Genomic DNA, 27962 nt, shown 5'->3' with positions numbered 1-27962 from the left:
TGTGTTGGTTACAAAAAGGAACACCAGTACACCCAGAGAAGTGGCAGCCTCAGTGTCCAGCGAAGCAAAGGTGGCAGGGACTTCCTTCCGAGGTCTGCGCAGAGCAGCAGCCTTGACCATGCTGGCTGAGGACAGCGCGGAGCCTCAGGCGCGAGACTCGGAGGCTCACTCGCAGACCCTGAGCTGTTCTGTGGAGCCTGACGTCCAGTCTGGGAACCTCGTTCTCCGAGGCGCACCAGGGGCCAGAGCCCATCCTTGAAAGATGGCCTCCCTCTGGGTCCAGTGGCCACGGATGTCTTCCTCACTTCCTGCAGGAGCTCAACCGGACGTGCCGAGCCATGCAGCAGCGGGTGCTGGAGCTCATCCCCCGGATCTCCAACGAGCAGCTGACGGAGGAGCTGCTCATTGTCAACGACAATCTCAACAATGTGTTCCTGCGCCACGAACGGTAGCCCACCCTCCCGGCATCTGGCCAGCGGCCCCCCCTTTCGCCTGCCCTCCCACCTGTGCTCCTGGTCTCCCCATGCTGGCTGACGTTTTATTTCCCTCTCCAACACCAGGCCTGCCACCCAGTGCACGTGTCCTCAGCTGTGTTCTTCAGCATGGGCGTGCACACCCAGCCTTCCCCCACCCTCACCTCCTGCCAGAGTGCGCCCTGCACCTCTGTCCCTGCGTCCGGCCCCCGAGAGGATGGCCTGGTCTGTGCTCGCTCGCTCCACACTGCCTGGCGCCGGGGCCTTGGGCCACATACTTGACTTAGTTAGGGCTCTTTGACTGCAAGCTACACAAAGCTTTTCTGGCTGACTTAGAAAAAGAGTGGATGAGATGAACAGCCTCTATTAAATGCGTAGCTTTTAGACTCTGAAGAGTGAGTGAGCTGGGCCCGTGTGGCTCAGTGGACTGAGCTCGTCCCACGGCCTGAGAGGCCCCTGTTCGGTCCTGGTCAGGGCACGTGCCCGGGTTTCAGCTTCCGTCCTCAGTAGGGGGCGTGCAGGAGGCAGCAGATAGATCGCTCTCACATCGATGTTTCTCGCTCTCTCTCCCGTCCTCTTTTTCTAAAAATTTAATTTACTTTAAAAAGGAAAAAAGAGTGAAATAGCGAGGCAGACAGATCCTAGGGTGGCCCAGGGGTCCCTGGGGCAGAAGCTTCTAGGCCATGTCCCCAGGGTGTCCCCAGCAGTAAACGGGTCCAAGCGCTTCCCTTGTATCATCCTGCTCAGGGGTCAGAGCCCAGAGAGAAAGTCTGGCTCAGCTCTGTTGTCCCCCAGGCTGGGCGACAGGAGGGCCCCTTGATGGCAGCCCCTCCAGGCTCACAGGAAGGGGGGAAGCAGTTCCCCAGAGAAACACTCAGGCGCTACTACAAAAGAACAGAGAATGGGGGCTGGGCTGCAGAAACCATCCCCCACACTTGTCCAGATCTGTAAAACGGGGCGCAGGGTGGCTCCTGCCCTGTAGGGTGACGGAGCCCGTGCCGTCGGGTCTGCAACACGGTGTTGGGTCAGGACACGCTGCCCAGCCTCCTCTTCGTCCGTCACAGACTCTCGCTCAGTGAGTCTGGACCAGTTGAGAGAGGGGTGGGCTCTGCAGGCCGCATCTGCCCCTCTCCTGCACGCTGGCCCAGTGCCATTTCAGGGGGTGGGCTGTGAGGTGGTCCAAGGGCCTGACCTGGGGGTGACTGGGACCCCTCTGCACCCACTGTCATCAGTCCTGGCATTTGCCTGATGTGCTTCCCTGTTCCCACTCAGTGTCTCTGCTTGAGCCTCATGTCTGGGAGGCAGATTCCACTGTCACCCCGTCTCTTAGACAAGGAGACGACGTGCAGAAGTGATGGGGTTTACCCACGGTCACACAGGTGACAGGGCCAGGACTTGCACAGACCCCAGGCCACAGTCTCCTCGGTCCCCCTCCCACCGCCTGGCCCGGTGCAGTGTAGGGATGCCTGTCTTCCTGGCCACACAGGGAGCTGCTGGCGCGCACACAAGCGTGTGTCCCAGCACGGTCCACGGGACGGCCCTCCCCTCTGCCCTGTGCCGTGCTCCCCGTCTCCTCTGTCTCTTTTTTTTTTTTTGGTACGTGCCCCTAGAGGGAACCGAACCCGGGACTCTCTGGTCCGTAGGCCGATGCTCCAGCCGCTGAGCCAGACCGGCCAGGGCTCCTCTGTCTCTTCCCACTCCCCGGTCTAATGCCTGTCCTGACTGGCATGGCCCGACAATTGATCGTCCATATTGGGACACTTTCGAAGTGAAAGAAGCACTGTTAGTTCCCTGGGGACATCGGGCATCACTGGGTCTGACCAGGACAAGTGACGTGTCGTCACCCTCGCTGACCTGCAGTGTGGGGACTCTGCCGGGGCTGTGCCCAGGGCCTTCTGTCTGCCTCCCTGACTCGGCTCTTTGTCTCGCAGGTTTGAGCGGTTCCGGACGGGCCAGACCACCAAGGTACGCAGCTGCTTTCCCGGGACTCGGTCCTGCCCTTGTCGACAGAGAAGGGCTGTGCTCACCTCCCCCTGCCCCCATATCCTGGGCGGGATGTGCCTTCTTACCTAGGCTCCTGGCAAAGTCCCCTTCCTACTTTCTGTGTCACTGTCCCTTTAAGGCTCTGCCACCAGCTGATGCCCAGGGGTCTTCCCGCCCTCCCAGAGGGAGCAGCAGAGCTAGAGACAAGGGGAGAAAGGAAAACTGCGAGGTCATAGCTGCCAGGGCCCAGGCAGGCGCCAGGGCTCAGGGGCGAGGGCGGTGAGGCCACGGCGGGGTGACGGCGCGTCTCCCTTCCCCAGGCCCCAAGTGAGGCTGAGGCGGCTGCTGACCTCATCGACATGGGCCCTGACCCGGCAGCCACTGGCGGCCTCTCGTCCCAGCTGGCAGGGATGCGTAAGTGCGGGGCGCCCCGGGCGCTGTCCTGTGATGCCATTGGAGCTGGGGTGCCAGCGGCAGGGTGTCAGCCCAGACCCCACCTCACCGGGTCCCGAGCTCAATCTCGCCACAAGGGACAAAACACGTGGGACTCTCCCTCACAGCCCCACAGCGGCTGAGCCTCAGAAGCCCACTGTTCTGAGACTGCCCCTCGACCCTGAACTCTCATGGCGGAATCATGAGAGTTCATGATCCCGTGAGTGTGGGCAAGTCTCTGCTGCTCTGTGATGGGCAGGACTGGCCCTTCCTCACAGGTGGTCATGGAGACCAAATGAGCTCGGCATGAACCAGGCGCAGACCGGTGCCAGGCCCAGAGTGTGCCCCCAGCACACGTTAGCCATCGCTGGCACGTCACTGTGATTAGTTTAATATTATTGCCTGCCTGCTTCCTGCCAAGCCCTTGGAGGTCATTCCGAGTGAGGAAGTGACTGTGCCCACGGTCCCTCAGCCAACAGGTGGCCTGCCCCATCCATACGTCCTGCCCTTGTCCACCCCCCTCCGTGCTGCTTATCCAGAGCCAGCCCTGGCCTGACGGAGCAGCGTGGCCATCGCGTGTACAAGGACAGTGGGTGGAGTCTTAGGTGGCCTTTCTGTCCTGCAGACTTGGGCTCCGGCAGCGTGAGAGCTGGCCTGCAGTCTCTGGAGACCCCTGGCCAGCTGGAAGACGAGTTTGACATGTTCGCGCTGACACGGGGCAGCTCGCTGGCTGACCAGCGGAAAGAGTGAGTGGCCGGCCCACCTGATCCCTGCAGTTTGGGTCGCTTCTTATCCGAGGAGACTCTCCAGGCCCCTGAACCCGCTTGTGGGTGGGCACACCCTGTGGAAAAGCACATAGCCCCCTGCCCATGCCCCCTCGGGATGGCACACTTCCTTCCTCCTAAGTCCCACGTGGCCCAGAGAGCCCATGGCCCGGCGGCAGACTGACTGGCCCCCGGGCAGAGCTGGATGGGGAAGGCCCACCTGTAGGTCGGTGACCAGCTGTGTGCCAGGATCTTATGTCATGTGATCAGATGAGGAAACAGGCACCGAGAGCCTGTCATTTGCCCCAGGTCAGGGAGCTAATTGGCTTCTTGGGTTGGGAGCCTGGGTCTGTCTGTGCGTGAACAGTGTCTCCAGCCCGACTCGGGCGCCTGCGCCGTGCGTGGTGCACGTGCCCTCTGGGGTAGGGAAGCTCCTGAGCCGTCCTCGGGGGCTTGCGCAGACATTCCGTCGTTCCATTGCCCCGTCACCCTACTGGGGCCTGCCCACTGCCCCAGAGCTGGGCTTCTGCCCTTCCGTGGGCCTCTCCACATCCAGGGAGATGCTTTCAGCAGCCAGGGCACGTGGCCAGCCCCTTGCCTCGACTTCCCACGGTGGAGATTCCGTGTAGGTGTCGGAAGCAGTGTGCCGAGGCTTGCTGTCAGCCCCTTGCTTATGAACTCTGGTCTGAGCTGGGGCTAGCCAGACGGACAGTCAGGAGAGCTATGGACTAAGGAAGCTTCCCAGTGGACCCCCAGCTCCCTAGTGGTCATTCTGGCGTCTTTGGAGGCCCCAGAGCTACCCTCTCCACCTGGCTCCACGGCCATGCCCGCCTCTGGGAAAAGGAGGGCTGATGAGCCATGAGCCGCATCACTGTTCGGGGACATCTGCAGTCCCAACCCCGAGGGCTCTGGGGCCGGGGCCCACAGGTGCCATGGAGTCAGGGCCCTGAGGCTGCTGTGCAGGCGCAAGCTAGTGAGTCTGGTGGGACGTCAGAGCCAGGAGGGTGGCCCACCCCAGCAGGCCCAGGCGGGTGGCGCACTGGCCGTCCCAAAGCCCCTGGCACCAGGCCCTCCACTGCTGCAGGCGTGACCCCCAGGGATGGCGGGGCCTCAGGCTGTGCAGGGGTGTGTGGCAGGGAGGAAGAGAGGCATGGGAGTAATTAGGAAAGAACTTTCTTCGAGGGAAGGGACACATCGGTTTCGGTTTGTTCCTAGGGCCAGACCTGCCTTATTCTGGCTTTGTCCACAAGGCACCTGCCGTGTCTCAGGCACAGGGACAGCAGCATGACTGCTTCCGCACCGAGCGAGCAGGCCGCCGGGGTCAGGGCGCACTGCGCAGCCTTTGGCATCTCTTCCTCCCTGCTGGCGCCCGCGGCCCAGATTTAGCAGGGGTACTGCGCCGCGCTCCAGAAGGGCATGAGCACACGCCCGCCCTTCCCCGCTCCCAGGCTGGCTCCAGCGAGGCCCTGCAGATGGTCCCCAGAACGAGAGCCTGCGTCCAGGGCGAACCGGCGCGTGCCAGCGCTCTGCTGCTGCGGCCGTGGGCGGGCGTGGCCAGCGCCGCTCTTCAGAATAGCCGCATGGGAATGTGGGGGCTTATCCAAGAGGCCCCTGCCGTGCCAGCCGCCCGTTCCCTGGAGGGTGGATGGGCAGTGCAGGAAGGAGTTCAGTGGAACAGGGTTCCAATTCCCAAAGCCGGGAGCTAGTGCAGCCCCGGCCTCAGCAGAGTGCGGGTGCTCCCCACCCCAGGCCCCACCCACAGCTGGAGGAAGCTCCCTGTCCCCACCCGTGCAGCTGGGATTCTGGGGCTCACTTCTGCCTAGTGCTGGCTGACCTGGTGCTACGGTGCCATGTCCTCGCTGCTGCCGGCTCAGAGGGAGAAAAAGCATCTTTCCAAGCATCAGGGCTGCCTCCCCTGGGCCTCCCCTGCCTCCCGGCTCCTCTGTAGCAGCTAGGGGAGGCACCCCAGCCCCCACTAGCCTGGGTTTTCTTCCTGCTCCTGGCTTATTTTCTTGCTCCCTTGAGACTTCACCTCAGATCCACCAAACACCTCCTTCCCTGTCCTCTGCCTGGGAAAGTGCAGTGTCAGCCCCGCCCCACCCGTCACCCCACCTTCCTCCCCACTATTGCCGGGATGGCTGGCGTCCCCAGAGGACGGTTAGAATCAGCCTCCTCCGCTGCCAGACTGGGGGTGGGGGTGTTCACGCGGGAGCCAGCGCAGATGGCGCCTCACCCAGCAGTTGCCGCACTGGCCGCGGGCTGGAGTCCCCCCTGCAAACGCAGCCTTGTGCGGTCTTGCGGTTTGTAAAGGTAGCGGACGGGAGCTGCTCAGAAAGGGCTGAAGACGGGACCTCTTCCTGAGTGTGGGGTCATTGCCCTATTTCTCATTCCTGGAGTTTAGCCAAATCTGGCGACAGCCTTTGGCGATCTTGTTCCGTCTTTGGCCAGCAACCCCCTCCCTCCCTCCCTCCTGCAGCCATGTACCCACCATGCAGTCACCCCTGACCCCAGTCCCAGAGGCAGGAAGTGGGGTCCTCTCCATCCCAGGCAGGCCTGCAGGTCTGAGCCCTCAGTCGGGGCTCAGGGTTGGAGCCCTGCCCGGGCCCGACCGACCCAGGTCCACACGGGATGTGAGTCCAGCTCATCCCTGCCCGTCCCCCCAGTGTCACATCAGCTGGCACGCCTGGTTCGGCAGGGCAGCACCTGACAGCCATGGCGGCCTCTGTGTTTCAGGGTAAAATACGAAGACCCCCAAGCTACGGACGGGCTGGCGGGAGCCCTCGACGCCCGGCAGCAGAGCACCGGAACGGTGAGCAGAGGGCCCAGGAGGACGCGGGCGTGCTTGCCCCCACCCTTTCCTCGCTTGGTTTTCCCGTGGGCCCTTTGTGGCTGACGTGAGGATTCCCAGCCAGAGGTTCAGTCACCTGCCCCAGTTCATGTGGCGGGAGGGTTAGAGCGAAGACTCGGTCCTGAGTCAGACGGAGTGGAGCCCAGCAGCCAGGGTCCCAGGCAGGCGCCTGTCGCGCCTGACGCTCCGTCCCTCACCTGCAGCTGGAGCTTACAGTGTGTCTGCTTGGTTTACGCGGTGCATGAGAGCGTGTTCAAGGTGCGTGAGAGCGTGTTCAAGGTGCTTGGCACGGACGGAGCTCAGGCAGTGTTCCGCCTCGGCCTCTTAGAGACCTGTGACTTTCAGGAGTGTGGACAGAGGGGACAGGGGGACAGAACAGGAGCTGCAGCATCAGCCCCTGCCCCTCCCAGCCCATCAGCCTCAGGGAGCCACCTGGGCACCTGTCAGTTCCATTGAACTGCTGACTGTTCTGCGTGACAGCCAGGGGCAGCACTGAGCACGCCCTGCCGTGACCCCTCCCGCTGACCAGAACTCCAGGCACACTTCTCATACCTGAGAGCAGGGTCTGGACGCCGTCTGACAGTGAGGACTCTGTCCCCGGGAGCGGACAGAGGTGCTCCTCAGGAGGTGGCTGGGAGCTGCGGGCCGGGGCTGGAGGGGCTGGAGGGGCAGGCGCGGAGGCGAGGCTGGCGGAGGAGGGGTGGTGACGGGCGTCGGGCAGCGGGGAGGGCTGTGGGATTGTGCCGTGCGAGGGAGCGGTGGGCAGGCTTGCGCAGAGGGGCATCTGCCTGACTCGTTCGGAAGGCCCGGCGGGGAAGCTGGGGGAGCAGTGAGGGGCTGTGGACCCGCTGGTGCCCGGGGTGCGCGGCTGGTGGCGCCCGCTCCTTCCCCGAGGCAGCCCCAGCGTCTCAGGGGTCATTCCCCAGCCAGGACGGGGAGGGACCTGGCACGCTGGAGGCAGGGCCAGCGAGGATCAGGTTTCCTGGGTGCGTTGTGTGGCCTGTCGCCCCCGAGCCTCCGCCTGTTTCTGTGAGCGGTGGTCTGTCGAGTCTGACCTGAGCCTGGCCTGCGCTCAGCTGTCTACATCGCCCCTACTGAGGCACCACACAGACCCTAAGATGTGATGTGACCCCCTTCACCGAAGGGAGACTGAGCCCAGCAGGTCCAGGCAGCCCACAGATGTGCCTGGGTGGTGCTGGCCCTGGGGAGGCAGGTCGTCTCCTGCTGCTGTGCGGCTTCTCTCTCGGGAGCGCGAGGCCCAGGGCCCCTCCCCTCTCCGTGTGTCTGGCCCAAAGCCAGTGCTGGGGACAAGAGCCCCGGAGGGCCTGCAGGACTCCAAGGGCAGAGGCCGTCACTCTGGCTCCAGGAGTCCTGGCTTCGGACCTGGAAGCCGGCCAGAGCACTTTCCTCTCGGGCCACCTGGCCTGTGGCAGCGAGCAGCCATCCCAGCCAGCCGTTCCTGTTACACACCAGGGCGCCGCAGCCCAGGGACAGGTGTCACTTGCCCAGGGGCACACGGCAGCTGGGGACACGGAGGACTAGAACCAGGCCCCCGGCTGCTGCACCACCTTGCAGTCAGCCACAGGGAAGAACGACACAAGAACTGATAAGGATGGTTCATTCATTTCTGATAACTGGAGAGGTTTAAGCCACCTCCTCTGGGTCAGGGTGACTCTTAAAAGCCTGTCAGTAACACCTGTGCCCCAGGTGCTTCAGTCTGGCTGGAGGTGGACTTGCCCCCCCCCCGACCCGTCCGACGGGATTCCAAGCAGCCAGTACGGCGTGGGATCGAGCGCCAGCCCCGTGGCAGCCAGTGCCCGCCCCCCAGTTCACGTGCTGACGTGTGGACGTGTGTGCCCGGCCCCACGTGGGTCAGGCCATCATGGGGAGGCAGGACTCTCGTCTCCCAGTCCCACCAGTGTGCTCCAGGGCCCAAGGAGCCTCGGTGCCATCAGTAAACGCGAGGCGACTGGGTAACCAGTGTCCAAGCCTGAGGTGCCCATCAGAATCCCCTGAAGGGCAGCTGCCGCCTCTGCCTTCCTGGATCGCTCAGGACCCCTCCGGGCTCTGTGGGAAGGGTGAAGCTTTGCCCAGCCCATTCAGGGCTCTGGGGGCCCAGGCCTTTGAGGTTCACCCCACAGTGAGACACCCTCTGCTGCTTCCTGTCCATTCGCCTTCCGCCACACCCACACGCGTGCACACGCATGCACAGGCACACGCACAGGCCCAAGGCGGCAGCAGGTGTGCTGACGAAGGGCGCGCCCTGTTGGAGGAGGCTGCCGGCACACCAGGGGCCCCGGCCCGTCCTTCCCGCCTCCCTCAGTGCGGCCCTTTCTCCCCAGATGGGAGGCGGCAGTGCGAAGACCCTCAGTGACTGGATGATGAGACAAGGCATGGTGAGGAGGGGCCGCCGGAGAGCTGCGCTGGCACCGCAGCGCCCCCCCGGGGCGGACTTGTCGCCCGGGGTGAACCAGGGCACCATGGGCACCTGGGCAGCCAGGGGCCTGCTGGGCCTAGTCCAGCACTCGGTGCGGCCCTGCGCCTTCCACTCCTGGGTCCCTGGTGCCCACTTCTGGCTCCTGACTGGGGAGCAGGGCGCAGCATCCCCTCTGGTAGCCGGGTGGCTGGGGCTTGCCCGCTTCCGAGCAGAGAGCCAGCAGGTCGCTGAGTGGGAGAGGGCGCCGGTGGGGGCAGCCGAGCTCTGGCTGCTGCGGGCGCCCAGTGTGCCAGGAAGGGGCGGCTGCCTCCTGGCTCCTGCTGCGCGCGGGCTCGGCTGCTGGAGGCAGCTCGGGCATCGGGCATCAAGTAGGCTTGGTGGGAGAAGGACGCCCTCCGCCTCTCCCGCTGCCTCTCCCTCCGCCTCTCCCGCTGACTGACTGGTAGCTAGGGTCTCTTGGGCATCTGCTCTGTGCCGGGGTCTGTGCTAAGCTCTTCATATCCATCACCTCACTCAGTCCTCTCCGCAGCCTGGACGGTAGGTACCGTTACCCTCTGGCAACACGAGCAGTGTGAGGTTCAAGGAAATTAAGTCACATCGCAGTACGGACGGGGCTGCGCCAATTTCAGTCTCCGACTCCAGAGTCTGCCCAGAACTCCCGCCGGCCAGGCTCTCCCACTGAAGGAGCTGTCAGGGAAGGGAGTCCGCCCCGCCCCCGCCCCCCCCCCCCGCGCAGCCTTTGCGGCAGAGCCAAAGGGAAGCGTCCCTGTGCGCAGCCCCAGCCCCCCTGGGTCCCCAGCCTGGCCTCTTCAGGTCATGCGGCTCCTCCCTCCACTTGGGCCCTTCCACCATGAACTCTGAGTCGGTGGACACGCAGGGAGACAACCTGGCAGCCCCTTGCCCTCAGTGGTGCCCCCACCCCAACCCCAGTGGCTCGCCCTCCGAGTCTGTCAGAGGCCCTCCCCCTGCACTGGAGCGCACACACCCTCAGTGTGTGGACGCCGGGTGTCCGTTTCCTCCTGGCTTTGTTTCAGCTGTTAGGAGCCCCCTCCCCGGCCCCCGCTTAGCCCACTGGCCCTGCATCCCCCTTGCCCACAGCCTGGCATTATGGACAGAATTTTAGGTCCCAGGCAGGTGGGCAAGAGCCATCTTGAAGGGGGTGCCAGGGTCTCGACTCTCAGAAGGGAGCGGGGCAAGTCTGGCCCATTTCGTGAGGAGGCTTGGGTTGGTGTCTGCCCCCGGCCACCCAGCCAGTAGGCCCCAGCGGGGGGCTTGTGCACCTCCCTGCCTCACTCTGCCCCTCCCTTCCAGATCCCTGTCACCCAGGCCTGCCTCATGGAGGACATCGAGCAGTGGCTGTCCACCGACGTGGTAAGTCACCCTGCCCAGCCCAGAAGCAATGCTCAGACCCACTCTGAATGGCTGGTCATGGGAGCAGGGTGGACAGCTAGTGGGTGACAAGGGGAGCGTTACTGTGGGACACCTCAGCAGCTGGAAGTGTCCCGTCTGCCAGCCGCCCGCCTCCTGGGCACCGCACCCCTCAAAGGTGCTGGAGCTTACCCTCCGCGAGCATGCTGCCACTGTGAGGTCCCGCTTGGGTGCCAGCTGAGGGCAGCCAAGGAGACGTGGCAGCTGAGCGGGGTGCTGTGTCCTGGAGGAGGGGCAGGGAGCGTCCTCCCCTTCATCTGCCACCCCTGGGGGCCGACAGCCAAGTGCCTGGGCACTTCCAGGCCCCAGAGGCTGCCTTCTGCAAGCCACCAGCCCCACGTTTCTGCCCCGGCCAGGCGAGGGCGCATCTGTTGTCAGGCAGAGGCTTCACCCCTCCCGGCCCCCGACTTGAGTGTGCCTGGCCTCAGTCTGTCAGCCTCTCCCCCCGCAGGGGTGAGGGCATCCACCCCTCTGGACACCGGAAGGAAAGGAAGTGGCGTTCATGGGGACCCGCAGGCACCGCGCCGTGTGCGGGGCTCTGCCGTGGCTCCCTCCGTCCCAGCTCCCGGCAGCCTGTGGGGGGGCTCTGCCGTGGCGCCCTCCGTCCCAGCTCCCGGCAGCCTGTGCGGGGGCTCTGCCGTGGCGCCCTCCGTCCCAGCTCCCGGCAGCCTGTGCGGGGGCTCTGCCGTGGCGCCCTCCGTCCCAGCTCCCGGCAGCCTGTGCGGGGGGGGCTCTGCCGTGGCGCCCTCCGTCCCAGCTCCCGGCAGCCTGTGGGGGGGGGCGGGGCTCTGCCGTGGCTCCCTCCGTCCCAGCTCCCGGCAGCCTGTGGGGGGGCTCTGCCGTGGCTCCCTCCGTCCCAGCTCCCGGCAGCCTGTGCGGGGGGGGCTCTGCCGTGGCGCCCTCCGTCCCAGCTCCCGGCAGCCTGTGGGGGGGGGCTCTGCCGTGGCTCCCTCCGTCCCAGCTCCCGGCAGCCTGTGGGGGGGGGTGGGGGGGCTCTGCCCGTGGCTCCCTCCGTCCCAGCTCCCGGCAGCCTGTGCGGGGGGGGGCTCTGCCGTGGCTCCCTCCGTCCCAGCTCCCGGCAGCCTGTGCGGGGGGGGGCTCTGCCGTGGCGCCCTCTGTCCCAGCTCCCGGCAGCCTGTGGGGGGGCGGGGCTCTGCCGTGGCTCCCTCCGTCCCAGCTCCCGGCAGCCTGTGGGGGGGGCTCTGCCGTGGCTCCCCTCCGTCCCAGCTCCCGGCAGCCTGTGGGGGGGGCGGGGCTCTGCCGTGGCGCCCTCCGTCCCAGCTCCCGGCAGCTGTGCGGGGGGGGGGGGGCTCTGCCGTGGCGCCCTCCGTCCCAGCTCCCGGCAGCCTGTGGGAGGGCTCTGCCGTGGCGCCCTCCGTCCCAGCTCCCGGCAGCCTGTGGGAGGGCTCTGCCGTGGCGCCCTCCGTCCCAGCTCCCGGCAGCCTGTGCGGGGGGGGCTCTGCCGTGGCGCCCTCCGTCCCAGCTCCCGGCAGCCTGTGCGGGGGGGGGGGCTCTGCCGTGGCTCCCTCCGTCCCAGCTCCCGGCAGCCTGTGGGAGGGCTCTGCCGTGGCGCCCTCCGTCCCAGCTCCCGGCAGCCTGTGGGAGGGCTCTGCCGTGGCTCCCTCCGTCCCAGCTCCCCGCAGCCTGTGAGCTCTGCCAGCAGAAAGTCCAGGCCAGAGCCCAGGCGACACCCAGGGCTGCGCGGCTGGGGAGGGGCTCCAGGTCCGCGGGCCTCAGAGCCCAGCCCCCTCCAGCTGCCCTCTGCCTTGCTAACCTCTGCCCTCTGCTTTCTCAGGGGAACAAACCCGAGGAGTCCAAGGGCGTCACCAGTGAAGGTAGGAGGCCTGGCCCTGCTCGCGCCCACACCCCCCGGCCCAGGCCTCAGAGCCCACCCAGCCTCTCTCTCGTTCCTCTAGAGTTTGACAAGTTCCTGGAAGAACGGGCCAAAGTGGCTGATCGGTTGCCCAACCTCTCCAGTCCCTCGGCTGAGAGACCCCCGGGGCCCCGAGCCGGCAGCGCCCCTCTGAAGAACCAAGAGAAAGAAGAGGACGTGCTGTTCGCTCTATGAGGGGGCTGGCACCCTGCGGCCCGAGCCCTGCTGCTCCCACCCCCTTGGCTGGGGCCCCTCCCCCTCGGTGTTCAGGCTGCTTTGGGGTGGCTTGTTACCCCGTCTCCTTCTCGAGGCTAGGCACGTTGTTTGGGATTGCGGGAAGGCAACAGATAAATCGGGTGAACAGATCAGGTCTTGGTTGGGATCCTGGCCACTCCTGCCTCCTTCCCCACCCAGCTGACCACTGTGACTCTGCTGAGACCCGGAGGGCCTGCGACAGACAGGCTGGCTGCTTGGTTGCCCAGGGTGACTCTCCTGCCCCGGGTGATCCCATCCCTGGGCCCACGCTCAGGGAGCCCTCTTCAGAGCCCACACTGCCAGCCGAGGCCTGGCTGGAAGCTGGAGACAGAAGCTTCTGTTGCATCTGCTGGTCCCTCCCCAGCCCCTGCCCCGTGGAGCCCGCAGGCCTGGCCAGCTGCTGAGAGCAGGGGTGGCGCTGTGCTGAGCCGCGCACTGTCCGGTACGGAGCCGCACCTGGTGGGGCCAGAGCACCTGGCCGGGCTGCGGAGGCTTCGGGCGAGCTGGAGCACCTGCCGTCCACGGCCTCCACTGCCGCCGCCTCCACCCCCTTCCTGCGGCACGGGCCCCGCCTGTGGTTGATCCTCTTGTACTGGGAGAGGTCCCTTTGAGGTCCCCAATTAAACGTAGAAAATCACTCTGCTAGCAGCTTTCAGTCTCCAAGTGGGAAGTGACTTCTTGGTCTCACCGGTGGCAGGGACCACGTTGGCACTCTGGGCTGGGGCCACCCAGGGCATGGCGTCTGCAGATGATCCAGGAGCAGGGCGGGGCACCCAGCAACACCTGTCACCCGGTGCAGGCAGGGGTGCCCCTCGCACCTCACACAGGCTGGTCCCCTCGGGGTGCCATCCCCACAGGCCCCGGGCCCGCTCCTCCCTGCAGCAGCTCGGCAGCCACAGGTGGAGCACAGTGTGGGGAGCTGCTGCCGCAGGGAGGGGCCACCATCCTGCTGGAGCCAGTGCGAGGGCTCCTGGAACCATCACAGCCCTGGGCGGAGCAGAAGGCCAGCTCGGCTGAGACCGCAGCGCCGTCCTTGTGTGAGCTGCCCAGCTGGGAAGGAGTGCAGGTGGTTGTCATGCGCTGGCACCTGGTGCGGCAGTGCAGTCCCCACTGGTCAGGAGCTGGGTCAGGTCATGCAGGGCGTCAGGTCTGGTCTCGCTCCCGGCAGCCAGGGGGCCCAGGTACAGCCTCTTCCTGTCCGAAGTTTCCGCGAGTTACCGCTGGAGGCATGTTGGCCCCGCCTGGACAGCCCTGTGGGGGACGGGAAGGGGACTGTGGGGCTGGGCTATTGACCTGCCCGAAAGGTCAACCCATAGCGGAGGGCAGAAGTCGACAAGCCTGGGGGGGTCCAGGGGTCCAGGCAGGAGTGTGGCCTGGGGCCTCTCTGAGCAGTGGGCAGGGGGACAGGTGTGGCCTGGAGCTGGGCACCCAGGAGACCTGCGCTGGCAGCCCTCCAGGGGGTCGGGGCAAGGAAACAGCTCGGGCTGGTGCGGCAGGACCTTCGGCTTGTCCGTCCCCTGAATGGAGGAAGGGGCCCAGGTCAAAGCTTGCGGGTGAGCTGGGCCTGGAGGAAGGCAGCGGCTGGATCTCTGACCATGTTCCCAACCTCAGCCACCTTTTGTGCAAGGAGAGCAGCCGTCCCTCTCCCCTGAGCAGCCACCATGAGCCTGGTCCGACCGCTCCTGAGATGTGGCACCCTGGGCCCTGGCCCTCCAGTCATGCCACACTCCGTCCGTCCAGACGAGGTCCCCTGCGTCCTGTGTCAGCTGTGTGTAAGTGTCCCCTGGACGAGATGCAGCCTTGCTCGGTTACTGGAGGCGACCCTGTGCTGAGGGTGGAGGCTTACACCCTGCCCAAGGCTGCTGCTCCTCAGTATCTGGAAGAAGCCAAAGTGCACGTGCCATGCTGTCCCGGGGCCCCTCCGCTGGTGCCCCCTGCCCCCCCCCCCCGGACACCAGCACCCCTCCGTCTTACCCTGCTCAGATCACGCAGAGGAGGCCAGGTGCTGGGACTTTGTCCCTGGTCTGAATGTCCGCTGGTTTTATCTGGCCCTGCTGCCCCTCCAGTTGGCACTGACAGCAGGTGGGACCGAGGCCCCTTCTGGGCCACTGCTGGCTGGCTGCCAGCAACAGCACCCGGGACCCAGGGTCTGGACAAGCTGGATTCTGCGCTTCGTCCGGCGTGTTGGAGGAAGGCAGGGCAGCATGAGGTGGTCAGATAGCGCTTCGGCAGTAATCGCTCAGTTACTCCCTCCCTCCTGGCTTGGCTGGACTGCCGGGCATGCACATGCACACGTGTGCACACATGCACACGTGTGCACACATGCACACATGCACACGTGTGCACACATGCACACGCACAGGGCACGCTGTCCTGGGGCACTCTGGCTCACAAAGGCATTACAGGCAGCTGTCCCGGCCTGGCCTGGGACGCGGGGCCATCTCACAGGACAGCAGAGGGGCTCCCTGAGCTCCCTGCCCTTGCCCTGCAGCCCGCCCTCCCCACCACGCCCAGCGGAGCGGCTGGGCACCTGGCAGCAGCCCGGGGAGTGGGCAGACTGCTTCCGGCAGGGAAATGGGGGCTGGGAGGTGAGCGCCGGCCCAGTCACACACTGAGTGTGGGGGAGGGGCCCCGGCCTTGACGCGCTGCCTGCCAGAAGCCCAGGGAACCGGCACGTGGCTTCAGGCACTGGTGGCCCTGCTCACGGCTGACACGGCCACGTGGGTGAGTCCTGGAGTGGTGTCCACCGAGCGCCAGCCCTGCTGGGTCACATGGGAGGAAAGTGGCAATAAAGACAGCTGTAAATTGAGAAGGTGTTCCTCTGAAACGAAGCGAAGGGATGGAGGTGAGGGAGGGCCTCTGCCGGGGGCCCAAGGCTGGAGAGGTAAGGTGGGCCAGGCAGGAGGGGACCAGGAAGGCCACCAAACCTCCCCTGGGCGGGGTAGCACTGGGCATCCCCCCTGCAGGGCCCTCCTCCAGAGAGAAGGCTGCTGGGGCTGACGCAGGCGAAGGAGCATGGGCAGGCGCTCCGGGCGCTGGCCGGGCTGATCCCGCAACAGCTGCAGGAAGTCTCTCGCCCCCCATAAAAGGGGACCAGATGCTGGTGGGGTATTGGTCTGTGTGCCCACAGAACAGGGTTAATGAGGCACCAGCAGCTTCTACTGGGCCCAGCTGCCTCAGAAGGTGGCACATGACCAGGGGCGTGGGGAGTGGAGTGGCCCGGCCGGCCGGAGGGTGAGGCCTGCAAGGGCGTGCTCACCAGAGCGCGCGGGGAACCTCGAGGCGGAGCCTCCATGCCTTCCTGGCCTCCCTGGGCCGCCAGAACCCCCAAGGTCAGCATCCAGCCTCTCCAGTTGTCTATAACAGCAAATCCTGGCATGGCCGCCTCCGAGCTGTGTGACCTTAGGCAGATTACTTAACCTCACGGTGCCCGTTTTCTCGCTTGTAAACTGAGCTACAGCAGGGCTGTTGACAGGGTTGACCGGAAGGGCAGGAGCACAGCACAGGTCAGACAGCACGGCCACCCGTCGGGGAGGGTGCCCTCCATCCAGACCGGCCTCTGCTCCAGACACCCGGCCAGAGCCCTGCCTCTGGCGCCAGGTACTTTCGGGGACTCTGCTCGCTGCCGTCAGAATAACCTCAATCCCCGTGACAGTGCCTTTGCGCCCCTCTCCTGGGCCCGGGCTGCTGCCCCTAAGGGGGGCCACGGGAGCCAGCAGGGTCCGGCCATGTTTCCTGGATCAGGCTCCACAGACTGAGTGGATACTTCTGGAAGCCCCTCTGCAGGTGGCACAGGCTCAGGTCAGTGTTCCACAGTGACCACAAGATGGCAGCAGAGCCGCACGGTGTGGGGGGGGGCAGCAGTTCCTCTCCCCAGCACCGACCTGGGGAGGGGTGGTTTCTGCCAGCCAGCTCCTGCACTGCCCCTCTCTGTCCTCAATGCCACTGCACAAGGGTCTTTGTCCCCAAACCCAAGCCTCGCGTAACCTGCCTTTTTCCTCCCCATCACACACACACCACACACACACTTCTCTGACTGCTGGAGCTGGGAGCTCAAGCGGGAAGCATCTGTAGGAAGACTGGACAGGACACCAGCCTGATTTACACCTCCCAACCCACAGGGTTCTGGGGAGGCTTCGATGAGACGATCTGGGGGCCAGCAAACAGGCCAGCCCTGTCCCCTCTGGGCCCCCGAGCTGTGGGCACCACACACACAAACATGCCTTCTCAGTGGGCACCTTAGCTCTGTGCGCATTTCTAGATCTACCTACGTTTGTAGGAAGCAGAGGTCGCTCCAATAACTCCAGTGTCACTCCAGCACCAGACTCCTTCCAGCGTGGCCCTCCCATGTGTGTGACTTCCTTCTCCAACAGGGAGAAGCCTGGGTGCCCTTTCCCGGCGTGTACGGATTGCCTGCTGACGCCCTCCTCTCCTTGCTTGGGTCTCCACATGCCGGGTGCACCACCAGAGCCCCTGCCCAGACCCTCCTCACCCATCCCCGGCTCCAACACCCCCCTCAGGGCCACTGCTGCACCTGCCCTGCCTGGTCTGGGACAGGTGGTGAAAGAGGAAGCGGAGGTTTCAGTTTACGAATGATCAGAGTAAACTCAGAAGTGATTTCTCAGTCCCTTTGCCCACACACCATCCAAACATGTACAGTTCTGGCATTGACCCCTGCAAACTACCCCTGCCCAGCCTTTGCATCAGAAAGCACCACAGTGCTCAGTGTGTCAGTTACCTGGGGCGGCCACAAGGGGCGCCACAGAGTGGGGCTTAAACAGCAGAAATGTTTGGTCTCACAGTTCCGGGGTGAAAGCCAAGGGGCAAGCAGGGTGTTTTCTTCTCCTTGTCTTGCAGATGGCTGTCTTCCCCCTATGTCTGTGACCTAATCCCCTCCTCTTATGAGGACACCAGTCCGATTGGGTTAGGACCCTGCTTACCCTAATAACCTCATCTAGCCTCAATCACCTCTTTAAGGCCCTGTCTCCAAACCCTGTGGGATTCTGAGGGCCTGAGCACTAGGACTTCAACAGCCGGAAGCAGGAGGGCACACTCAGTCCATGACGGGCCCTCTGGCCGCTCTCCCGGGCACCCTGCTCGGCACCACCCGACCCACTTCCAGGCCCCTGCCTCCTCTCCCGGCACTGGCGTGAGGGGAGCTTGTAGCTCCATCCTTGGGCCACCTGGTCTTCGGAACCCAAGGAGCACCAGCCATCGCGGCCAAAGGCCACCAGAGTGGGGAGAGATGGAGGGAAGGCCCAGGCATGGGATCCTGGGCTGGGGGCCGGCCTCCGGGTCCCCACCCGCCGTGTTTAGAGCAGGTCCAAGGCAGTGAGCTGGCAGGGTTCACTTCTGCCCTCCCCAGGGCAGGACCATGGTGGGAAGAAGTCCCCTGGGCCTGACTTCTCCCCTTGCCTGTGACTCAGGACTCAGCCTCTCCCTGCCTGCCCTAGGACAGCCTGCACCCTCCCCCACCATCCGGCTGCTCGAGGCTGCGACTGCACTTCCAGGCTTGGCCGACAGAGGGGAGGAGCCCACACCCACTGGGGCCCAATTCCCGGCGTCTGAGTCAGGTTGGCAGGGCCACTGCAATACAGACAGGGAAACTGAGGCCCAGGGGCGGGTGCTGCCTACCCGCCCAGTGCTGGGAGGCCCCGTGTTCCGGCCTGGCCCGGGGAAGGGGCAGTCCCACCGGCCCGAGAGCTCAGGGAGGGCGGTGGGAAGGCTCTGTGGGGCCCAAGCCCTGGCTGGGAGTCAGGGGCCCAGCGCCTGGCCCACACAGCCCCTGACTCCCTGTTGGGTCTGGGCCCTTCCTTCCTCTGGGCCTCAGTTCCCACCGTCCCCGAGGGGAGGGATGAAGTCATCCTGGGGCCTCTCCGCGCACTGCCGTTCTGCCCACCAGCCTCCAATTCCAGTCCTCGCTGCGGAAAAGCAAGAACCGAAGTGAGAGGCCCTAAGAGCAGAGGCGGGGACGCGGGGCCAGCTCTTCCCCACTCCAGGGCCCACGGCGGGGAGCACCGCCGCGCCGCTCCTCTGGACAGTGCGGGCTACAGGGCCCGGTGGCCTGGCTCGGGTGCTGGGTACCCCCCGGGGAGCAGGCGGCCCAGGGGGAAGTGAAACCCCAGCTAGGAACATCCTGCACTCGCCCCACCCCAGCCCCCAGAAACGGGAAGCAGACTACTGAGGAGGAGGGCAAGGGGCAGGCAGGTCCCTGCCCGCAGATGCCCGGGGGGGGGGGGGGGCACCCTGTGCTGCTGCTCCTGAGCTGAAAAGGAATCTCCATCTCACGGAGGAGAGAAGCGAGGCTCAGAAAGGTTGGCTGACCAATCCGAGGCAGCTGGGAAGTGGACAGGCCTCGCTGAGTCCTCTCTGCTTGAAGAAAGGGCCCTGAAGGGGGTGGGGTCAGATGCATTTTATCCTGGTTTGAGGCTGCTTGGGGCCAGAAAAGTCACCGTGTGTGTGTACGTCTGTAAAGTGTGTGTGTACACGTGTGTGCAGACACATGTATGTGTACACGTCTGGCGGGCTAGAAGGCACCGTTTCGTCTGCAGAAGCCTCTGGCCGCCCGCAGGCAGGAGGCTGGCAGGGACGGCAGGGCGGGGTCCCTTCTCGGGCCCAGAGTGGTGAGGGACTTGGCGAGAGCCACACAGCGATGTGTGGCAGATCCCCGATGGAGTCCAGGTCTCCCACAGAACCTGCCCCAGGAGGTGGGGTGCAGGGCGGCTGGCAGTCCCTCTGCAGAGACACCCCCTGGCACCCCCACCGGCTCCACCCCCACAGGACCTCAGAGACACCTGGTCCCGTTCACCTCCTCCGCCCAAGGACCCTGGGTTCGGAAGTGGTTGGTTTGTTTCGGTGTCTGCCCGCTTCGGGGCGCACTGAGGGTTAGCGTCACCCCCGGGTAGGTTCTCAGTCAGTCCCGCAGCTGGGCCCTGGGGACTCCCCGCACAGCCTCTGAGTCCAGCCCTCTGGGCCGACCCCCACATGCCAGGGCAGGGCCTGAGGACAGCTGTGCTCACCAGGCCTGCCTCCGCCTTCACCGGCATCGCGCCCACCCTTCCGGCCCCCGTTTCTGCACCAGTCCGGGGGTGCCGCTCTGCTTCCTGCGCCCGGGCCCCCCGCAAACCCAGCCTCAGGGCCGGCTCCTTGGCTCTTAGATAGGCTACCTGTTTCCCTCCCATCTGTCCCACCCTCCCTGGCACGTGGGCGTCTTGGCTGTTAGACCCCGACTTCGGGTGAGAAGCCCTATCCTGTCTCCCTCGCCCCGCCCCCGTTGCTCTCCCCCCAGGAGTTTCACCCATTGCCCCAGCTGAAGGTCAAGGGCAGACCCCGCTGAGCTCTCACATGCTGCCACCAGCAGGAGGCCCCAGGGAGGCCTGGTCAGAGGCCCCCAGGTTGAGAAGCTGGCCCCTCCTCCATCCCCCTCATCCCTTTCCTCCCATCCACTCACCCTGGTCCATCCACCGTCCTGCCACTCATTCACCCCACACATGTGCCAACCAGCCGTCCTGTCTTCCACCACCCCCTACCCAGAGCACAGACACCTGCCTGCCACACAGGACGTCAAGGGCCATCACACAGCAAGGACCACAGTGGCACCAACGGACGAGAGACCAGGTCCTTTCTGTCTCCCTGCACCCACCGCAGCCCATCAGAGAAGAAAGAGACCAAGTTAGAGGGAAGGGGAGCCCCTTCCAAGTCCCCCCAGAAAATCCCTCAAGTGCTGAGGAGAGGGGAGGAGGCGGGAGTCAATCAGCTCTGAGACTAGACATTGAGACTGGACCTTGTCATGCTCAAAGGGACAAGGATGTTAGCTGAACTGCCGGGTGCCCAAGGCTGCAGCGGCGGGCTGGGCTTGGCCAAGGCTGCGGCGGGACAACGAAGCCCGTCTCCATGTCAGTCAGGTTTGCGCAGAGACTTCGGGTCTGTGAGCTTGGGGAGGGGCCTGGGGGAGCGGAATTGTTCCACAGGAAAGAGGGAGATGGGTCCTGGGTTCCACCTGGGAGAGGAGGGCAGCTGAAGACAGCAGAGGGGAGGGCTGGAGAGAGGAGCCAGGCCAGGTGAGCCCACCCCGGCCAGGTGAGCAGGTGGAGGGTTCCCTGGAGGGGGGCACAGTGTATCCTGAAAGGTTTGCAAGAACAGAACTAAGGTACCATGTGAACGTGTCTTCTGTGTGGGGCCTAATGTCACCCGAGATCCTTGGCAAAGGCTCTGCTCACAAGTAGGGTAAGGTCTGTGGAAATGGAGAAGGGGTGAGGTTTCAGGTCTGAGTCAGCACGGGGCCAGCAGACCTGCTCAGGAAAAAGCGGATCAGCGGGGGGTGGTTTGCAAGTAGCCCCAGGATCTCCGAACTCAGCAGGAGGACTCTGAACTTCCGCTGGACATGAAGTTGGGGGGTTAAGCATTAACTCTGCCTCCCCCCCACCACTGTCTTTCTCACACATGGCCAGGGTGAATTTCAAAAGGCTAATCTGACCATGTCTTACAGATCTGCACCCCAAATCCCAACACACAGCCCTAAAACCCTTCACTGGCTCCCAGGTTAGAGACCCACTTGCCGGCCTGGGCTCCAAGGCTGTGGGGTCGGGCCCCCCCAGGCTCTCCATGTCCAGACACACAGGCTGTCCTTACACCTCCAAGCTTCACACCTGATCACAGGCCTTTGTACCGGCTGCTCCCTCCAGAGCGGCCCCTCCCCCCTGGTTAACTTACCTCTCAAGACCAGCTCAGGCCAGTGACTCCTGATGTCCTGCCCAGGTCACCCATCCACCTGGGAGTGCACCTGGGCGACTGCACTGGCAGAGGGGGGTGGCATGACCACGAGACTGCTGAGTCCACGCCCGAGACCACACGCATCCACGCCTGGCACTGGCCCACTCTCACCGAACATTCCTTCCGAACAAGCGGGTCTGTCGTGGGGGAGCTGTTAGGTAGACAGCCAACAGTGCGCACCGTATTCCCGGACACCGCGCGCTCACCCACTCGCCCTCCTTGCAGACGTTTCTGGAAGGGCATGGCATGGGCATGGATGAACTCGCCACGTCAGTGGGCCGGCCAGACCGGGGGCTGTGTGAGGTATGATGGAGCCTCACTGCACAGCTGTTGTTCTGTTGTTGTTGTAAACACTTTTTTTTTTTAATTTCTTAGAGAGAGAGGAAGGAAGTGGAAGGGAGAGGGAGAGAGAGATAGAAACATTGATGAGAAGGAAACATCCACCCGCTGCCTCCTGCACGCCCCCTACTGGAGATCAAGCTGGGGACGGAGCCCACCACCCCGGCATGTGCCCTGAACTGGCGACTGACCTCTTGGTGCATGGGTTGAGGCTCAACCACTGAGCACACCAGCTGGGTACACAGCTGTTTGTTTTTTAATTTTTTTTTCTTTATTGAGAGAGACTTAGAGAGAGGAAGGGTGAGGGAGAAAGAGATAGAAACATCGATGAGAGAGAACATCGATTGGCCGCCTCCTGCATGCCCCCCGCATTTTAAAAGGTCACATAAAAATATTTAATTGGCTCCCTGGCTGGTTTGGCTCAGCGATTAGTGTCGGCCCGAGGACCGGAGTCTCGGGTTCGATTCCAGTCAAGGGCACGTTCCTCGGTTGTGGCTCGGTCCCCAGCCCTGGTCAGGGTCTTGTGGGAGGCAACCAGTTGATGCGTCTCTATCACATCGACGTTTCTCTCCCCCCCCCAGCCCCCGCCCGAACCCCAGGAATCACAGCCCCGCCAAACAGGCAGAGATCCAGATGGAGAGAAGGAACAGAAAACCCAGCTCACCCATTTATCTTCTATCTGAAGATAAATGGAAAAGTATCCTCTGGTGAGGATTAAAAACAAATCTCATTGGCAGTCTGTGGCAAAGTCTCAGGTGCCCCCGGTTTGCTCTCCTTCAGTCTTGTCCCCCAGCTTGGAAGTCTGGGCGCGGGTGTCCAGCCTCAGACCCGCCTCTGTCCCTGCAGGCGGAGTCACGGCGGCCCTCCCCTGCCACGAGCCCATATGTGCCAAGTTCTGAGGATGCTTTGGAGAACGAGTCGCCGTCCTTGTCCTCCCAGACACACAGGGAACAATCGATGTTCTGGGAGAAACCCGCAGGCATTCAGTCTCCATGAAACGGGGCCCGGCTGCTAAGCTCCCGTGGGACTGGCCCGTGGTGACCGGTCCCTGCAGACCTCACTTGGTGGAATGATGACAGCACAGAATGCCACTGGTCCGAGCTCTCAGCACACCGGCTATTTGTGGGTGCAGCCTGCGTCCTCCTGGGAATGGGTGCCATGGGGCAGCAAGGGTTATGCTAAAGAACAGGAGGTGGGCATCACCACCTCTGAAATCCCATCTGGATCAACCCCACCCGAACCCCAGGAATCACAGCCCCGCCAAACAGGCAGAGATCCAGATGGAGAGAAGGAACAGAAAACCCAGCTCACCCAGAGGTCCCACTTTGGCAGCTCACCGGCCAAGTCAAGCCTTGCAGCATGATTTTTTTTTTTTTTAGTTTATTGCCAAAACTTGAAACTTATATCTCTTTAAAAATAAAAATAAAAGAGGATGCCCCACGCGGGAAGAGTTGGATGGAGCTCAGTTCCAACTGCCCCCTTTAAAAGGGGCCGGGGGCCCCAACGGCCACAGTCCCCACGTGGCAGCTTCACTCACACACCCCTGTCGGCTCCTGGAGGCCTCTGGGTTCGAGATTCGTTATCTAATCTAAAATCTGTGTCACAGGGGAGTTCGATGTGGCCCAGAGGGCGAGCGACTTTTCCACAAGTAACTCAACCGGGAACAAAGAGATCTAGCATCTCAGCAGGGCCACCCAGCACCCACGTCAGTCCCCCAAAGAACCTGCGAGGTGGCTCTGTGGCAGGCGACAAGGTGGGCTCACCGGTGTGGAGAAGTGGCCGAGGCTGACCCGGAAATCGGAGACAGCCCTGCCCTCTCCAGGGCACGCGGTCAGATGACGCGCGGTCAGATGACGCGTGGTCCCCACGCCTTGCCCCAGCCCTGTCTCCCCGGTCTCGTCTGGACTCCATCTCCCACCAGCTCTAGGGCCCTGCTTCTGGATCTGGAAAATGGGGGTCCTCGTGGTGGCAGGCAGAACTGAGGTTCCCGGGGTACGTTTATGAAACAGCGGCTGGGCTGTTTCGCTGGCCAGGGGTGTACGTTGAAAGGCCTCTGGGGGAGAGCACGAAGAGGGGGAGGAGAGAGGAGGCAGCCCCGAGAGGCGCCCGGGAAACGAGCAGAGATGGACATGGAGCCATCGGTCAGGACAGGCGACAGCCTCCCCTCAGCGACTCCCAAGGACACGGCACTGTTTCTTTGTTTTCCCGTTTTGTTGGGGTGCACTGAGACATAGCACCACATTGGTTTACGGTGTACAACATGATGACTTGCTATGTGGATATAAGGTGAAACAACCCCCCCCCCCCAGCCTAGTTAACACCCATCGCCTCCATAGTTACAAACCTTTTTCTTGGGACGAGCATGTTTAAGATCTGCTCTTAGCAACTCTCAAATCTCCAGCACAGTCTTGTTAACCCAGTCACCATGGTGTGCATCTCAGCCGTGGAAGGTGTTTCCTGTGCACGCCCAAGGAGGGCTGGCTGGCAGGGCGAGGCACGGAGGGACCTGGAGCTGGAGATGCCACCGTCTGGGGCCAGAGGGAAAGAGGTTTGGGGGGGGCCACACCAGCCAGGGAACGCTGGGGCCGGAACATGACAAGAATCCCTCCCAGCCCTGAGACACTGGCCTCGGCCGGTCACACAGCCTCCCCCGCCCCCCGAGGGGTCGGGAAGCACGATCCCACCATTTCCCGGTGAGACTGGCCCCCACCAAGGGCTCTGGGTTCCTCAGCAACCTCCTCAGGCCGTCCCTGGTCCACATGTTCCACAGTGAGGACAGCTCCCTGGACGTGTGCAGCCGGCGTCCCTGAGTCCCGTGCCCTGCGGAGAATCCTGTCACACCGGCTTCAGGCCACATCTTTCCTCCTGGGCGGGGCTCAGGTCCAAGCGACACACCTGTCCCCCTCTTCGACCTCTACCTCACTTCTGCTCGCTCACGTCAGGGACTGGGGAAGGAGGCGGGTGGCAGGGCCAGCGCACGCTTGTCAGTCATCACAGTGACAAAAGCATGCCCAGAATCATCATCACTTTTTATTGCGCAATTATAAGCCAGGTGCGATGCTGAATATTTGACATGGATAATTTCATTTCATACAAACCTAGGAGGTAGGTACCATTCTTATCCCCATCTGACAGATAAGAAAACTGAGGTCCAGAGACATTTAAAGCCTCGGTCAGGTCACAGGGCTCATTCCCAATGGCCTCAAAGCCAGGTCCTGGGATGTGCTTGACCACCAGGCTTGATGAGGAAGAACAGCATCATGTAAGTTCATAGATCCCGTTTCCCTTCGGCCAGCGACCACATCCCATCTGACAAAGGCACGTTTTCTCTCCTACATAATCAGTCACAGACCTGACAAAAGCATATAAAAAAGCTGGTACTGCCCTGGACAGTTTGGCTCAGCGGTTAGAGTGTCAGCCCGCAGACCAGAGAGACCCAGGTTTGGTTCCCACTAAGAGCACGTACCCCGGTTGCAGTTTGTCCCCGGCCCCGGTTGGGGTCGTGTGGGTGGCTGCCAGTTGATGTGTTTCTCTCACATCAATGTTTCTCTCTCTCTCTTCCTCCCTCTGCCTCCCTCCTGCTCTATGTGAAGATAAATGCAAAAATGTCCTCGGGTGAGGATAAAAAATAAAGCTGGTACTGAAATGCATCTAAACTCTGCTACCGACTAGCTGGGTGGGACTCAGTTTCCCTATCCCCCTCGTGAGGAGCTACAACATGACCACACAGTATTCTTGCCAGAAATGTTTAGCCAGAGTCACCTAATCACAAGTAAAGGGACGAATCCAGAACATGGGACATTTTCAGTGTAACTGATCTGTCTCTTCATGACAATTCTTCACGAGTCTGTGACATGAAGGACGCTGACTAGCCATGACAACCTTGGATGGATCGCGGTGGGCAGTCCTCTGAAGAACCCCTGGAGGTCGCCGGGAACGGTGGATGGGGGCTGACACTAAGGGACGTGACAGGTGAGCGTTCTCTTTCTCTGGTACGATAGTGACAACGTGTGGATTGCGTCCTCGCTCTTCTGGGTGAAGGGTCATGATGTCTGCGACGTGCTCTCAAACGGTTCTGGGAGAAAACTAATAAGTGAGAAAAGGGGAGACGGAAACACAGGCGGCAATGTGCCAGCGGTGCGTGGTCCGAGGGAGGGTGCCCGGGTGTCCCTGTGCTCCTCGCTCCGGCTCCTGCTGGGTCTGAGCCGTGTTCTGGACGAAGAGGGACAGAGAGAAGCGGGGAGGAAAGCGAAGGTGCATGAACCTGATCATTCAGAGCCCCTTCCGGTTTTAGAGTCCGGGGCCCTGCACTAGCGATGGGAAGGTCATGAACAAGTCCCACCGACTGGGTGGCTGCGACCGTGAAAATTCCCTTCCTCGCAGTCCCAGGGCTGACAGTCCCAGGTCAGCAGGCTCAGCTTCCTCTGGGGCCTGTCTCTGTGGCTCAGTGTCCTCCCCTGTCCGTGGATCACTCCTCTTCTGCGAGGACACCAGTGACCGTGGGTCAGGGCCCAGCCTCAGGGCCTCACTGTAACTTCATCTCTAAAGGCCCTGTCGCCAAATACAGTCACCCTTGGAGGTCCTGGGGGTTAGGGCTTCGACATATGGATTTAGGGGGCCACATTTCTGACCATAACAGACCTAAGGCTACCTTGAGCTTCACCCCAAACTCCACAAGGGCACAAAGAGGCTTTTTCAGTTCACCTGCTTCTCCTTCCGGTGGAGCCCCGAGCCCCGGGGCTGAGCTTCTGCTGGGGTGGGGGGTGTTCCTCCCTTCACCTTCCACCTTCTCCGGGCACAGTGCCACCTCCCCCAGCACCTCTCTACCCCACAGGCCCATGACACAGACACCCAGCTGCCAGCCAGCTGCTCAGGGTCAAAGTCCTGCCACACAACCTGTGACGAGGCTCCTCCCCGGATGCAGACAGAGGGCCTCTCCCGGGAGCCCTCGGGGCCTCCACTCCCAGCCCAACAGAACACACGTGGTCCTCCCTTCCAGCTGTCACTCAGACTAAAGTCAATCGGCCCCACCCTCAGCCCCAATGATAAAAGTTATTTTTACTATAGAAATGTAAGAAATAGTTAAAGTTATAAAAATGAATAATTTACTTTTACCTATAATTAGATAAAACACTCCAGCCCTGGCCAGTTTGGCTCAGTGGTTGAGCATCGGCCTGCGGACCAGAGAGTCCCAGGTTCAGTTCTTGCTAAGGGCACGTACCACAAAAAAAAAACAACACTCCAGAAGCCTTAAACATACATATACATTTGACCCAGTAATTCTGCCTTTGGGGTTCTAGCTAAACCCATCATCAAAAAAACATGAAACATTTTTTTGCCTGAAGATGTTCCTTTGGTTGTTATTTACAACAAAATGTAGCCTCGTGTGTACCTCCCTGGCACCCCAAGTTCTTGAAGGAAACACCCTGTCCTTGAATTTTCGAAGGCAGAGGTCTCGCCCCCACCCCGGGGCACCTCCTGCAGGGAGCTCACAGTCCCACAGGCTGCTCCTCTCTCACATCCGACTTCGGAAACCTCATCTCTTCTCTGGGAACCCAGGTCTTCATTCCCACGGACCCTCATTCCAGCCTTTGCTTCAGGGCAGATTTTGATGGAGGGTTCAGGGTGGTAGTCCATAAAGTTTAACATTGGCCACCTCTGTCCGCAAGCCCAGGAGTCATCTCTCACCCGGGCCGGACCACTTCCTCACCCTAGACCCCAGCCTCCCAGCAGGGCTGCATTCCGACTTCCGCGGGCCCACGCACCTTGGTCTTTGAAGGCCCTTTCTTCCATGGGGAAAAAAAAACAAACACTTTTAAAATTACATTTGAGGACTGAAGCAGTATGAAGATTAATATATTTCAGGCCGGCTTTATTATTGTATATTTATTATTATTGCATTCTCTCTTTTTTTCCTTCTGATTTTAAGAGAAATTTAAATGAAAACACTCCTGTGAAGCTGTGGGCACACGCCTCTTTGCTTACGTGCTTTCCCAGGCTTGCCCAAGGCCCTGGCCAGGCCCCTCCCCTCCCCTTCTTCCTCTTCTGCCCCATCTTCCCTTCCAGACCTTGGTGGGGAGGGCAAGGCAAGCAATGTATTTTTAAAAATGAAAAAGATAATTCTCTGATATGAATTATGTCCTCCCCCTCGTGTGTGAAAGTCACTGAGATTGTTTCTTTGTTTGTTTTAAATACTCCTTATCTTTGACTTTCAATAGGAAACAAAATAGGAAGCAACGCTTTAACAGGAGGGGCGGAGCACTCAGGGTACTACGTGCTGAATGACTCTGTCCCCTCAATGGACTTTTGTGTGGCCTTTGAAATGGTGCTTACTTGCAAGGGGTTTGTAATACTTTGG

At 62.5% G+C, this 27962-nt stretch overlaps 1 protein-coding gene across 1 annotated transcript in view; it reads left to right on the top strand.

The window, feature by feature from the left end:
• The window catches only part of TOM1 (target of myb1 membrane trafficking protein), a 38343-nt gene extending 25219 nt beyond the window's left edge, over positions 1-13124 (top strand). Inside the window, exons 8-15 of the mRNA XM_036252370.1 lie at positions 315-448; positions 2405-2438; positions 2777-2870; positions 3514-3634; positions 6386-6461; positions 10249-10308; positions 12161-12200; positions 12282-13124. Of these exons, the coding sequence (XP_036108263.1) occupies positions 315-448; positions 2405-2438; positions 2777-2870; positions 3514-3634; positions 6386-6461; positions 10249-10308; positions 12161-12200; positions 12282-12433 (711 nt within the window). The 3' untranslated portion in view covers positions 12434-13124. The remainder of the gene's footprint in view (positions 1-314; positions 449-2404; positions 2439-2776; positions 2871-3513; positions 3635-6385; positions 6462-10248; positions 10309-12160; positions 12201-12281) is intronic.
• The last annotated feature ends 14838 nt before the right edge of the window (positions 13125-27962 follow it).

Source organism: Molossus molossus, unplaced genomic scaffold (assembly GCF_014108415.1).
Source record: "Molossus molossus isolate mMolMol1 unplaced genomic scaffold, mMolMol1.p scaffold_m16_p_10, whole genome shotgun sequence".
NCBI classification, from domain to species: Eukaryota; Metazoa; Chordata; class Mammalia; order Chiroptera; family Molossidae; genus Molossus; species Molossus molossus.
The sequence above is the reverse complement of the archived record's forward strand: the minus strand, read 5'-3'. Positions and strand labels throughout refer to the sequence as shown.